This window comes from Tachysurus vachellii, chromosome 25 (genome assembly GCF_030014155.1).
Source record: "Tachysurus vachellii isolate PV-2020 chromosome 25, HZAU_Pvac_v1, whole genome shotgun sequence".
Classification (NCBI taxonomy): domain Eukaryota; kingdom Metazoa; phylum Chordata; class Actinopteri; order Siluriformes; family Bagridae; genus Tachysurus; species Tachysurus vachellii.
The window spans coordinates 362501-377500 of NC_083484.1; the positions used below are offsets into that span (position 1 = coordinate 362501).

Consider the following 15000-nt stretch of genomic DNA (forward strand, 5'->3'; position numbering starts at 1 on the left):
ACTAACAACACACACTCTGCCCTCGCGCTAAAGTTCCTCGGGGTGTCTAAAATGTTCACACTTCCGGCGAACTGTGGGAACATTAACCATCAACACACTGAACACTCTGTTTCTCATCTTCATCATCAACATGAAGAGACACCTGAGTGATGATGTTAATGAGTGTTAATGAATGAAAATAACCCTAAAATCATCATCATTACATTTTTACCCATATTTCATGTAGCAGTTAAAGTTGTCACTGCATTATAAATGAACTAAAAGGACTGAACAAACCCTTTAGTTTGGGTTTATAATGATCATTAACACAACAGGATGTTTATTGAAAGGCTCTAGGCTCATTAGCACATGGTAACTTTAGCCAATATGTAGGTTGTGGTACAGAAAGGCATCAGCACTTTCGTCTGTTTGTATAAAAGTCCATTTTATCAGGAAGAGCAACGAGAACGAAATGTCAGATATTAACAAACCTGTCAACATCAAAGGAAATTTAATGTCACAACATAAGTCTTTAGTTTTGAGTCAACGTTGTTTTTAAAACTCCACAAACTTACATTATGAAAAATAACATCAAGTCAGACAACTCATCATTTGTCAGGTTTTTCCTTCAAAGGGGAAAGAAAAAGAAATAGTAGCACGATCACACACTATCATGTTAAGAGCAAAACTCAAACGTTCCCTCGACTCTACGGTTAGCAGATGCTTTTACATGTAAAGCAAATTCATATGATTATAAAATGACATTGAGCAGGAGTACAGCCTTGTGGACATGATCATCAGATCATTTATTAAACTTTTTCCTCAATATTAAAGCTTAAATAAAAAAAAATAAAACAAAACCCTAATTAAAAATGACTTCCTGGTGTCTCTGAAACAGCCTGAAGATTGTCTCCACCTTACAAAGACCAGAACTATTCTAAAACTACTCTGTACAGCGACAGATACGCTGCAGAGACCAAATGTTCTCCAGGTGTCATCTTAATCGATGGTCTGCACGATGACGATCTGAGCGTGTTCGAGGTCTGAGGAACCAGGAATTTCATACTGCTCCACAACATAACTCACTTGCTCCCCAGAATCTCCGTGCTGAATGAGCACTGGGGTGTCTGAGGATTCATCGTGTTGGATGATCATTGGTGATCCTGTAGCTTCCGAATGCTGGATGATCATGGGAGTCTCGGAGGAATCTGCATGTTGGATAATCATTGGCGATCCTGAGATCATTTGTGCTCCTGAGGAATCAGCATGCTGGATAATCAGTGGTGTGTCTGAACCTTCTGAATGCTGAAAAATCATTGGAGTTCCTCCTGCTTCTGAATGCTGGATGATCATTGGAGTTCCTCCTGCTTCTGAATGCTGGATGATCATCGGTGTTCCTCCGGCTTCAGAGTGCTGGATGATCATAGGAGCCTCCGAGGAGTCTGCGTGTTGGATGATCATAGGGGATCCTGAGATCATTTGGGTTCCTGAAGTGTCTGAATGCTGGATGATCATCGGTGCTTCTGCGGCGTCGGAATGTTTAATGATCATTGGGGTTTCTGGCTGATGGATGATCATTGAGGCCTCAGAGGTGAGAGGGGATTCATCTGGGAAGCTTGGCTCTGGGGATTCTGATAGAACAGACCGCACTCTGGCTATCAGACCCTGGTGATCGATCGGGATGTTGATCGGACACTCGAGGGATTCTGATTTCTTTGGCTCGTCGTCTTGCTCTGTAGGAGCTGAATGGTTAAAAAATGGTTAAGTTAGAAGAAGTTAAAAGTGTTCCTGAAGGCTGTAATAATGTTAAAATTCCACACTTACCTTTGTGTCTTAGAGCTTGATGCTTCTTTAGGCTATAAATATCAGACAGAGTGCTTCCACAGATATTACAGATCACTTTTCTTGAACCTGAATTAAAGAACAGATCAGTCAAGTATAACTAAATATTTTTCAGAAATATGGTTTTATATTTTGCTCCAATTCACCATTATGGATGTCCATGTGCTTCCTGAGCTCCCCAGATGTTAAGCAGGGTTTCCCACAGTCCAGACAGATGTAAGGAGTCACTCCTGGAAATAATTAATGACAAAATGTGTTAAATGCTTTAACTCCATACTGACGAGTTTTATCTGGTGTTGTCTCACCTGTGTGCTTCCTGGTGTGTGAGATGAGTGAGCTGGAGACAGCGAAGGCCATCCCACACGTGTCACAGACGTAGGGTTTCTCCCCCGTGTGTCGGCGCTTGTGGTACATCAGCGTGCTGGCCTGAGTGAAACGCTTCCCACATTCCCCACATTCGTACGGCTTTTCCCCGCTGTGTGTCCTGTGTGGAGAGAGGAAATGTTTTATACGTCATGGATCTAAGCCCATGACGAGTACCAGAGTAGCTCTATTATGTTTTCCTGTACCTGCACCACACTGTAGATTTCAGCCACAAGAGAAAATGCAATCAAGATATTTTATGTCTTTTTTATATTTTATTTAAATTAGGTGTGCCACAATAAAGTGACACGTCCGACTGCTTTCTCGGACGATTTCACAGACCGATCCTTCCTCTTCTTCATTACGCACTGCACTATACTGAATCTAGGTAAGGAAGTAACACACCTCATGTGGATTTTAAGATTGCTGGACGTAGCGAAAGCTGCAGGACACACGTCACACTTGTGAGGCTTTTCCTCTCCGTGATGCATACGGCAGTGATACACTAACTGACATTTCTGTGCAAAGGAGGCATCACAGCAGCTGCAGGAGAATGGCTTTTCACCTGCACGCACAGGAAGTGCAAACATTAATAAAAAATGTTCGCAATCTTAGAAGAAGAGAGTTCTGTGGTGATTAAAGCCGTTACCTGTGTGAATCCGCAGGTGCGTCTTGAGCTGGTTTCCCTGCCTGAAGCAGCGTCCGCACAGCTGGCACTGGTACGGTTTAAGCCCCTTGTGTATGCGCATGTGTCTGCGCAGGCTGCTCATTTCCGAGAACAGGTTCCCGCAGATGTTGCAGATGGGCCGCAGCTTGTCTTGCAACACCTTGACATCCTTTTCCTCCTCCCAATCTTCACTGCCTTCCTCCTCCGCTGCTTCATCCTGCTCGTTTTCATCGTTGCTGGCTTGGCTTTCTCTCAGCTTTCGGCTCAGGCTCCGCTTCCTGGTGCTCGTCCGGAGCATCTTGGAGTTTTGCGGACTTTCTTGTTGGTCGTCGAAGGGCTCAGAGGAAGATGCTATAGGCTGGTTATTCTCCTGATCCGGTCCCTCATCCTGTTCCGTTCCTCCTTCCGTGTTGTCGGATTCTGGCATTTCAGACGGCGGGGGTTTAGAACGTGGCCTTCCTCTCTTACGCACGCTTCCTTCTTTTTGTAAGATCTGTGTGAACGTCTCCTCTGGGTTCTGAATATCGTTAGACTCAGAAGGCAGAGACTTGGTTCGTGGTCGGCCCCTTCCTCGCTTTGTTACCACACCCACTTTAGGACTCTCAGTGTCTGATGCTGCTTTGTTTTCTACTTCCTGGTTATTTACGTTATTTACAACCTCTGTGTCTCCTTGTGGATTTGAAGACTTAGACGCTTCTGACTGCTCTGTCTCGGTTGCCATTTCTTCATTATTCGCTGCTGTGCTGTTTTCTTCAGCACAGGCAGAATCTACTGCTTCGGAAGACAGCGGTCTTGTACGTGGGCGCCCTCTCGGCCTTCCGGTTCCTCTTCGCACTACAGCAGTCTCTGTAATTGGACTCTTGTCCATCACCACAGCATCCGCTTTATCAGAATCTAAAGGTCTTGTCCGAGGCCGCCCTCTCGGCCTGCCCCTGCCACGGCCTCGTCCTCTCGGCGAAAGTGGGCTTTCCTTCTTCGTGAAGTCATCCTCCTCTTCATAAAGACGAGTTCTGGGCTTCCGGATCCTCTTCTCTGAGCCCTGTGGAGTTTGCTCACTGGATAACTGGGAATCATCAAGTGGTGCTGCTTTTTCCTGAAACATTCCGGATTTCTTCTCTTCCTCCTTCCTCAGCATCTCCCTTTCCTCCACTTCCTCAAGTGGCTCCAGTGGTTCGTAGTCATCCGGGCTGAGCGGAGAACGAGGATCTGTTAAGATCGTGTCTGTCACAGCAACAGGACTGTCTTTGGCAGCAGTCAAAGAACAGATAGCCAGGACCTCCTGTATCCCAAGGTACGATGCTGCGTTTTGAACGTTTAAAATTTCATCCCTGCAGAACACACAAGGAGACAGAGACCCTACTGTATTTATTTTTAAGCAACCCATTGTTAGTCATTTTAATCTTTCATTTTGCTTCAGTTTTTGGGAAAAAGTATGAAATGCCATTGTAGCTATAATATTAGAGCAAATTGTCCTGATCAGTTTAAAATATTTCAACTTGCCAGAAAATCACTGATATTATAAACACCAGGTATAGAAATTTCCAAGATGTGCAAGAACCCTGCTGTGCACCCAGAAAAGCCTCAACACACTCTCAGACTAATCTCTAAGCCCCAGTAGTCATAGACTCTGACTCTTGTCCTCACCCGTCCATGTTTAAGTTCCCCGTGTACATGAAGTCCAGCAGTTTCTCGAACACGGTGCTGTTAACCCACTCCGGGTCCAACGTAATGGTGGCGTCTTCTCTTCCTGCATCGATGCACTGTGTGGAGAAATACTCGCTGAAGGCCGCCAGGACATTATGGTGAGCTTCGTAGCGAGCCTGGCCGATGACCACGGTGCAGTCGCACAGGAAACCTCGCTCTCTCTGCTTCCTCAGCTGCTCCAGGAGGAACTCGCCGTGAGGGACATGGGCCATGGCTGTCAGAACGTCTGCTGAGGAAGTAAAAAAAGAAACAACACGTTATAAACAACTCCAACATCATTTTGTGCACAAATGACATTTTATGACTTCCTTGGATTCTTTACAACAAAGAAAAACTTCATAAAAATTAATAACTCGTTTTTTTGACTTCTCTTATTTATATTAAGGAAAATAAGTGTAATTACGAAGCCTATGTTAATGTGAATGTAAATGTTAAGGCTTATTTATAGGAGTTTTTTGAAGGTTGTGGACCACCAGGACACCATTTCCACACACCATTTCCTCTCTTTTACCCAAATGTCAGTGACTTTTAGTGACACACATCAGTACAAAATTCATCCTGTCTCACATTACTGGGAAACTGAATTTTACAGAATTTGTCCTCCTGTGCTTTTCATACAGAAGGAACGAATCAAGTGAATCAAATGAATGAATCATAATGAGTCATGATGTAAATCATTCTAATGTTTAAGAATTTGGACCAAAATATCTTCGCTATGTTACAACATGAAGCCAAAAACACTGACGGACGGTTTTATATCTCATACTAACGTGTCTCTCTCTCTCTGTTTATCGAGCTTTAATAGCATCAGTAACACAGGAGTGTATTATAACGTTATAACTCAATAAAATGATTCTTTTAAGGAATCGCTGCTGTGATTAAAACTGACAAAACGTCCCTAAGGTTAGCAGTTTAATGGCAGGTTCTACAGTATCCACGGGCTTTAGGTGTGTGTGTGTGTGAACATAAAGTGATCATTAATGTGGACTTTAACAGCTGTGACAGAACAACACACTCTGAGGGAAAATAAAAGTTCCCGCCGTTTAAAAGTTGCTAAGCTAAAGCTAACGCTAACTTCTGTGCTAACGGATTAGCAACTCGGCTTCACCTGAGACTCAAACAGTGCCTATAAATCCGATTTTAATGTGCAGTGTTTACACCATAAAACCTCTTATTTCTACTGAAGCTCACTAAAGATCGCGACAAGTTTTAACGATAAAAACAAAGGGCTCTTATTTCGGAAAACGACTCAATCCGGTTTTACCTCAAAACAGCCTTAAGGCGCATTAAACCGCATAATAAATATAGAAATGATTCTAGAAAAAAAATACTTATATTTAAAATATTTTGATGTGAAATATTTACACCTTACATTAATACAAGCGTAGATTAAAATCCTTCACTATGGTCGGCCATTTTTAGGCTAGAGCAGCAGGCGCTATAACATGACATCATATCCGGGATGAACCTGACTTTGCTGGTTCATCCTGTAGGTGGCGCTAGAGAGTTCCATCAAGTTTCTACCCTTTGGGTTTCTTCAAAAAATGTGTTTGTCCAAATCTGTTGTCCACCCCATGTTTTAGTAAATAATAATAAATAATAAATCATTCACACAGTTCTACAGGCTCACATTTATTCACATCTCCATAAACCTGTTCAGAGTCTTTACACTAATAATAATAACAATAATAATAAAATCAAAACGACAAAAGAACGGAACATGGTTTAATTAATAAGTATGCATTTAAATGTAAAAAAATGAACGTTGTTTACACTTTCAACGTTTCAATAATGAATGTCTAAGGTCTTAAAATGAAATCAAATAAACAAATAAACAAAAAGACTCCTGAGACGTTTTAGTGAAGAGTCGATTATTAGAGAATGAAAAAAAACATGCACACTAAAGTTGGTGAAAGGAAACACTCTCACTTTATTATCAGAGTGTGATAAAGAACATAGAGAACATTCAGCTGCAATACCAACTCCAGTGAACAGGGTTCTTGACGCTGGAGATGGTGTTTATACAGGAGGAAGGCCGCTGTGATATAATCGAGCGTACGGTTGGACCAGGTGACGGATGGTATCCAGTATGTCTGTGAGTACGATGGGAGTAAACACTCCAAACACACCCAAAACACCGAAACAGAGTGCCACAGCAGCACAGGCTCCTGTCCCTATATTTCTCTTATATCTGTGAGTCACACTTTTAAATAAAGAACAGAATATTGTTAGTGAGCTCAGGGTGTGGCAAAAAAAAGTCATTCAAATTAATATAACTCACCTTTTTGGCACATAAAGTGCTGAATGTTCTACCAGAGTCTCTGCATTCTCTTCCTCCTCATTCTGTTCCTCCTCAGGGTTCATCTAGTTCATCAGCAGAATATTAAGTAAGAAATAATTCACTAGCTGTTAGATGAAAATAGTCAATGATCAATAATCAATGGCCTGTTACTATACAAAGGATAACGTATATAAAAAGGTTGGTTAAGGCATAAATCTGAGAACATGCACAGGTCTGCAGTGAAATAGTGATCATCAGAACTGTACCTGATCCTCAGACAGAATGCCGAGCTCTTCCCTGAGTGAAACAGAGTTCTCAGGAGCGAGAGCCAGTCTCATATCCACGTTCATGAAGCTCCCTTCACCGCTACTGTTAAATAAATATTAAAACGTGGATTTACTCTGGTATATTTCACATAATGACAGAATAATTTAACGGTATAAAGAAAGAATGGACATACACTAAAGCGAAAGCCAACTGGTCTTCTAAATCCTTTAGGTTTTCCTTCATGTCCTGGATAATAAATATCACATTTTAATATTTTTACAGTAAAAAAAAAATCTACAACGAGGAATGAGATCAGCAGCATACCTGATTAATGGTGATGTATTCGGACACTGAGTTTTTCAGTTGCTTGATGACAAGATCCCTCTGTTAGAAAATGATCATGATTATTCTACACCTTAACGTTATCTTCTAAACTCTGTCCTTTAACACAGATCCTGTTTACTCACTGTCATTTATATTTCCAGCATTCAGCAGACTCCCTTCATTCAGAGCGACTTACATTTTATCTCATTTTAAACAACTAATCAACTGAAGGTTAGGGCCCCAGCAGTGGCACGGTGTCTTAGTGGTTAGCACGTTCGCCTCACACCTCCAGGGTTGGGGGTTCGATTCCCGTCTCCACCTTGTGTGTGTGGAGTTTGCATGTTCTCCCGTGCCTCGGGGGTTTCCTCCGGGTACTCCGGTTTCCTCCCCCGGTCCAAAGACATGCATGGTAGGTTGATTGGCATCTCTGGAAAATTGTCCATAGTGTGTGATTGCGTGAGTGAATGAGAGTGTGTGTGTGTGTGTGTGTGTGTGTGTGTGTGCCCTGTGATGGGTTGGCACTCCGTCCAGGGTGTATCCTGCCTTGATGCCCGATGATGCCTGAGATAGGCACAGGCTCCCCGTGACCCGAGGTAGTTCGGATAAGTGGTAGAAGATGAGTGAGTGAGGGCCCCAGCAGTGGCAGCTTGGTGGACCTGGGATTTAAACTCAACTCAACCTTAACCACTAGGCTACCACATCCCTGTCACAAAGTCTCCAATTAGAGTATGTGTTAAAAACTGGAACTACATTTTAATGCATCACTCCGGTGTCGGGAAGCTGGATAAAATCTCATAAGGTCAAATTCGGGAAGATTGTCCTCATACGTCTGTCTGTCTGTCTGTTTATCTGCCTCAAATCTTTACGGTTATAGATTTGAATTTGTGTTTTAAAGTTTAAACAGTTAATGACACAACATCCGCTTTTAGATTTCTATTATTAGTGATTTGGTTAAACAGGTTTATCTGCAGTGCAGGAAAATGAGTTTAATTTCTAACTAACTCTAATTTCTAACTAATCTCTAACTTAATTAAAGATTACACTGATTACACCAGATTTACAGTCAACTGTGGTGAAATCACTGTGAATTATTTTGGTTTTTATAAAACCTTACCTGATTTATGAGTTCATCTTTTTGTTCCAGACGAAGCCTGCTCTCCTCCAGCTGTTGCTGAAACATAAAGCAGATGTGTAATAATGTGTGTAACAGGATGTGTGTTGCTCTTTGTGTAATGACAATGCTGGGGTGGTGTGATGCAGATGAAGAGATGAAGAATTTGCCCACCTGTTTTTTTCCTCTTATACCACAGTTCATTTGCTAATGATAGGATTAATGTATTTTTAAAACATTTAATGTTCTGGAACAGCCGCGAAACAAGTTACAAAAACATAAAATCCTCTGTCTTAAAGATGTCTGATGAAGTTATAAATATCATCTCTTCCTACACGTCCCATTGAATGAGCTGCTACTAGCAAAACAATTAGACTAATCAGACTCTAGAACCTAACAGGGCTTTGCCATGAGAGATAATAAAACACACACACACACACACACACACACACATATATATATATATAAAAGCAAAAATAAATCACTTGTAAAGCTCTTAGGACACAGCTGAGCTTAGTGAACTCCTCCTCCTTCTGATCTCTTTCCAGGATAAAACTGGACATCTGTAACGAAAAGTGCAGATTCACATAAATTTAACCAATTACATAAAACTAAAAAAGAAAGAATCACCTCTGACCTGCACGTACCTCACTAGTAAGCACTTCTACCTGCTGTCTGAGTGTTTCATTTTCCTTTGCCTGGCACAAGATCACAAAAATAAAGTATGATTTGTAGAACAGTCACTAGGTAAGAGACAATTTCACAAAGAGAAATCCACAGATTAAATTCTGTCCTCTGTACGCACAAGTCTTTTGAGTCTGGCCTCCACTGCGTCGCAGATCTGATCTTTCTCTGTCTTTGCAGCTCGAATATCCTCCAGTTCATTCACAAGAGGCTGGACTTTCTGAATCGACTGCTTCAGGCTTTAAAAACACACACTTGTGCATTAATAATATGTAGCAAGAAATGTCTGAATGAAATGCACGATTATTTCAGAAGTTAAGCTCATTATTGTGATAACTTCTGTTCATTAAGTGCTAAATAACAACTTATATATTTAATACTTAAACTAACTCTTATTTTCCCTGTTTATTTTATATGGTGAACATCTTTATTCTGTATTGTGGTTGGTCAGAAGGTGATTATTAATATTCTATAACAGCAGCTCTGACTGTAGTGCAGCGTCTCCAGCGTCAGCGCTTTGTTACAGTCAGAAGTAAAGCTGTAAATCTGAGGTTCCCTGAAATCTTCAGCACAGACGAGTTTACAATTCTTTGAAGTTTCTCTCTAACATTACAGGCTGCTTTTTTATCCCGGTGTGTAAGCATGTGAAGCTGTAGACTGCATGTCTGTGATGTCGGCTACCTTCTGATTTGGTTCTTGAGTTCATTGTTCTCGGTCCTCAGAAGCATGTTGCTGTCTTCTGCCATTTCAACAGCTTTTTGTAGGTCGGTGTTTAAAGTCCTCAGGCAGCTGTTGGAGTGCAGAAGCTCAGCTTTATCTTTGTCATCATCTGAATCGCTGTTCAGCAAAAAGAGAAATAAATACGTTACACCAGAGAAAATTCTGTTTACTTTAGAATCAGAACCAGAATCAGATAGAGCTTTATTGCCAAAGATGCTTGCGCATACAAGGAATTTGTTTTAGTGTCATACGCTTCCAGAACACAGATACGACAACACAGACAATACAAATAATAGACTAAAAAAATACACATATGTAAAAACAAAGAGACAAAAATGTAAAAATTAATTGAAAAATAAATAAATTGTATGTACAGTTGTGCTATAGATGACCGAATGGAATAGAATAGAATAAAAAAGAATGAAATAGGATGGAATAGAATATAATGTACTAGGATGGAGGTTGGAACAAATAAATATAAGATTATTGCAGGTGTTGTTTTTTTTGCAAGGTATTATAGGGTCTACATGTACAGGAATTTGTCTTGGTATGTTGGTGCATAATACTATATGACAAGAAGCATAAATATAAGAAACAAAGGTTATAAAATTAATTATGTGTATAAACATAAAGATTTACAAAAAACAAGCAATTGGACATAAACAGGGATAGAAAAATTAATTGCACACTAATGCAGGATGTGCAAAGTGGCCAGTGCAGATATACAATTAGAAATTTTACATATATTACAGTTAAAGAAAAAAAAAAAACTGTACATTAGTGCAGGATACACAATAGTGGAGCAGTGTGAGGAAGAAAGGTGCAGTATAACATGGTGTCTTCTAGTTGGTGATGGCTTTCAAATCTTTCGAGGCTGAAGCTGAGTCGTTAGAAGTGAACTGAACCTCCAACCTTTTATCGTAGCTCTTCTTAGCCGCTCTAATCTACTTATTCAGCGTGTTCCTGGCCTGACTGTACAAGACCCTGTCAACATTTCTATAGGCCTGATTCTCTTCATTTCGATTCTCTAGGCCTTCATTTCTCTTTGGCCTGATGAAGGTGTCAGTTTTGCTGTAAATCATGACTTATTGTTGAATGTTAAATGGCTTCTGGTAGGGATGCAAATGTCTTCACAGAAACTGATATATGAAGTTAGAGTCTCAGTGAGATCCAGATCATTGGCAGCAGCTTTAAAAACACTCCAAGTCAAAACAGCCTTGTGAAACACACACACACACACACACACACACACACAGACACACACACACACGTCTTTACTACAGGTTTAACAGATGAAGTTTTTGCCTGTAGGTTGGTATAAGATGAACCAGGCAGAGACCCAAAGCTGCCCTTGGGGCTGAGAGATATACATTCTTCATTGTGTTGTATCAATGATCCAGTATATTACTGTCACTGTCTCTGCTGTCTGTATTTCACAGGAGATACAGTATGTGCTTTATTAAAGTCCCCAAGAATTATTATAACATGTTGTTGTTCTGTCCCTGTAATCTGATCAGATTTTGTAAAGCCAGGCTCACTGAAACTCCTGCAGCTTACAGTTAATGAAGAGCGCTTCTAGATCTGGACCACACATCTTCTTTAACACTGATATGTCTGTACACCACCTTTCATTGATGTAGAAGCAGGTCCCTCAGTCCTGTGGTCTCCCCGTCCGCTCTGTACAGCTGAGGGTTCGGCAGATGTGCAGCGTGGCGTCGTTCAGACAGGTTTCTGTGAAACACACAGCAGTGTGAACGATCCTTATTTGTCGCGTAGAGCAGGAGTTCGTCCGTTTTGTTGGGTAGTAAGTGGAGGGTCACCAAATGGATCACCAGCATCGTTAGAAATCCTGGCTGTCTGATCTTCACTAAACACCTGGAGAGTGAAGCACCGATGGAGCTTTAGTGTGTTTTATAACTACATCAGAATATTTTAAACACTCACTCATTCTGATGTTCCTCTGGGGTGTAAAGAGAGTCAAATTCTTCCACAAACTGCATCTTCATCTAACACCTGAACATCATATAAAAAACATTACAGCTATATTTATTATGATTCAGTACATTTCAGCATCAGAGCTGTAACACAATAAAGAGTGCAATAAAGTGACAAACGTTGTGTACATTTTAGTTTAATAAAGTGAACAAACTAATTAAGTGAAATATTAAAAGGCCCAAATAATAAATAGTGTTCACTTTTCAGACTAGTTACATTTAACTAGTGTAAGTCAGACTAGTTACATTTAACTAGTGTAAGTCAGACTAGTTACATTTAACTAGTGTAAGTCAGACTAGTTACATTTAGCTTGTGTAAATCAGACTAGTTACATTTAGCTTGTGTAAGTCAGACTAGTTACATTTAACTAGTGTAAGTCAAACTAGTTACATTTAGCTTGTGTAAGTCAGACTAGTTAAATTTAACTAGTGTAAGTCAGACTAGTTACATTTAGCTTGTGTAAGTCAGACTAGTTACATTTAACTAGTGTAAGTCAGACTAGTTACATTTAACTAGTGTAAGTCAGACTAGTTACATTTAGCTTGTGTAAGTCAGACTAGTTACATTTAGCTTGTGTAAATCAGACTAGTTACATTTAGCTTGTGTAAGTCAGACTAGTTACATTTAACTAGTGTAAGTCAAACTAGTTACATTTAACTAGTGTAAGTCAGACTAGTTAAATTTAACTAGTGTAAGTCAGACTAGTTACATTTAGCTTGTGTAAGTCAGACTAGTTACATTTAACTAGTGTAAGTCAGACTAGTTACATTTAACTAGTGTAAGTCAGACTAGTTACATTTAACTAGTGTAAGTCAGACTAGTTACATTTAGCTTGTGTAAGTCAGACTAGTTACATTTAGCTTGTGTAAGTCAGACTAGTTACATTTAACTAGTGTAAGTCAGACTAGTTACATTTAGCTTGTGTAAATCAGACTAGTTAAATTTAGCTTATTTAGCTTGTGTGCTAACGCTCAGACAACAGACTCGTTAAAGCACATTTTATAAAGTTTTCCGAAAAGATTACATCTACAAACAAATAACTAGAGTAATTTAAAGTCTCTGTTTAACCAAACATTTGTTAGCTCGTTCTTTTCTCTCAAGTCTTACCGTCATGTGTCTTTATTAACAGATAATTAATGCTAAAATGAACTGATTCACGAGTGAATCTTTCCGAACGACTCTTTAATGTGTACTCTACTGAATCATCTGTATAATTATTAGATCAGTTATAGTTCCCTCTTTCATAATACAAATCGATAAATAACATAATATTTTATCATAACACGCCACTTAAGTCGGTAGAAATCAGTTAATAGCTAGTATTGAACCAAATGACTCGAATGAAAAAAGAATCATTTTCCACATGACTCATAAACTCCACGATCTCCTCAGCAGTGAATTTCCTTAAGCACCTTAATGATAGTGTCTATTTAATATTTTGCAGATTATTTATTTTCTAACACCAGACGAAAAGTGGGTATGATTTTATTATATCTTCTTATTCATAACTTTTTTTTCCTTATTTGTTATTTTTTAAACATTCGGAATAAGTTTATTTGTTTACATGTATTATTATTATTATTATTATTATTATTATTATTATTATTATTATTATTATTATTATTATGACTATTTTTATTATTATTATTATTATGACTATTTTTACTATTATTATTATTGTTATTGTTATTCTTCTTATTATTATTATCGTTGTTGTTGCTGTTGTTGTTATTATTATTATTGTTGTTGTTATTATTATTTTACGTTAAGTAGCCCTAGGTCATGTACAATATCAATTAGGTGCCAGTACAATTAATTTTATTTGTTTGTTTGTTTGATTGTTTGTTTGTTTGTTTGTTTAATACAAGCCAAAGGGCCAAGGCACTAGTATTTAAATAAAAGCTGCTTTGTCCTGACTTAAATTTGCCCTATTGCCCCACCATCTGCTCCTGAATTTAGAAATTCAGTCAGTTCAGATTCCGGCGGCTTCCCGAAACCACCCCAGTGACACTGACAGATTCGAGGACAGGTAAGTTACAGGCAGGTAAGAATTACTTCTCAAAAGATCCACTAAACTGTGCTCATTTTAAGCATTTATAATGTTAGTAGGTCAAAAATTATAAATATGTTTTACTACTTTGTAAATATATAAACTCAGCCCTGACATTTTATTATAGTGTTTTATTAACGTACATTGTTTTGTGTTGTTTGCACAACAAATTATTTTTTATATTAATCAAATGAATAAGTAAATAATGAGTAGATTAGTAAGTCTTAGTAGATTATGTGAGCAATTCTACCCCAGTTAGTTGAGTATTCTTGTGAAATTGTTATTAGTATGACAGAGTGGTTTTATAAATGTAGTTAGGTGTGGTATTAATATTTATATTTATTAGGTCTCTGGAAAAAGCTGAGAACAAAATTAAAACTATTGTTCAGTTGATGGTTTAATATAAGGTTGTTTAATTATTTAAACAAAAGTAAGATATTTTGGTAAGATTTTTGTAAGATTTAACAGGCCTTGATTTTAATTTTATGACAGCTGTCGGTGACACATTGTGATGGGACATGAGTCTTAGTAAGAGTTTCCTGCTTAACAATAAATGTAATTAAACTAAATTAAATTCTCCAGATCAACAGAACACAACAGTTATTGTTTGACAGCACAATAGGAAGCTGTATACCAGTCTGAGGCCACATGACGACTCATGGGTTATAATTTCTGACGACGCACTCACTACCGTCTCACCACCTCACAGACAGACACACAGTCTCTACCATGAAGACAGTTGGCCTGTGGATTATCTCTCTGACGCTGGTCATCTCAGTGTCTTCCCAGGTCTTCCACTGGGGTCCGTGTCCGACGCCGATGGTCCAGCCGAATTTTGACCTGAACAGGGTTTGGAGAAACCTTCTTGGCTTTTATTTCCCAAATCTCACTCATTTACTGTGACTGGATTCATCTTTTCTATTTTGTTTTTAAATGCAGTACCTAGGAAAGTGGTATGAAATCGAGAAGATCCCAGCAACCTATGAGAAAGGCACATGCATCGAAACCAACTA

The 15000-nt window shown here is 39.1% G+C and overlaps 2 protein-coding genes across 3 annotated transcripts in view; one reads left to right on the forward strand and one right to left on the reverse strand.

Moving 5' to 3' along the window:
• Positions 1-299: 299 nt before the first annotated feature.
• Positions 300-6035, reverse strand: mynn (myoneurin). Of its 2 annotated transcripts, none has more exons than XM_060861627.1 (8): positions 5928-6035; positions 4496-4781; positions 2834-4179; positions 2590-2749; positions 2127-2305; positions 1968-2051; positions 1804-1890; positions 300-1721 (listed from the first exon to the last, which is right to left on the reverse strand). In XM_060861627.1, exons 2-8 carry the CDS (start codon positions 4765-4767, stop codon positions 979-981), a joined length of 2871 nt encoding a protein of 956 aa, XP_060717610.1. In that variant the 5' UTR covers positions 4768-4781; positions 5928-6035; the 3' UTR covers positions 300-978. The 2 variants fall into 2 exon arrangements, with proteins under 2 accessions (XP_060717610.1, XP_060717609.1); XM_060861626.1 differs by having other exon boundaries at positions 4496-4784; positions 5928-6005.
• Positions 6036-13947: 7912 nt separating this feature from the next.
• apodb (apolipoprotein Db) overlaps positions 13948-15000 on the forward strand; it is a 2970-nt gene continuing 1917 nt past the window's right edge. Inside the window, exons 1-3 of the mRNA XM_060861848.1 lie at positions 13948-13981; positions 14697-14836; positions 14927-15000. The exon at positions 14927-15000 is cut by the window's right edge and continues 48 nt beyond it. Of these exons, the coding sequence (XP_060717831.1) occupies positions 14717-14836; positions 14927-15000 (194 nt within the window). The 5' untranslated portion in view covers positions 13948-13981; positions 14697-14716. The remainder of the gene's footprint in view (positions 13982-14696; positions 14837-14926) is intronic.

Coding starts and splice junctions, on each gene's coding strand:
- mynn (XM_060861627.1), bottom strand. CDS start 4,767: ATGGCCCATGTCCCTCACGGCGAGTTCCTCCTGGAGCAGCTGAGGAAG. Junction 4,180..4,495: donor GGGAACTTAAACATGGACGG/GTGAGGACAAGA, acceptor TGTGTTCTGCAG/GGATGAAATTTTAAACGTTC. Junction 2,052..2,126: donor ACACACCAGGAAGCACACAG/GTGAGACAACAC, acceptor AATTATTTCCAG/GAGTGACTCCTTACATCTGT.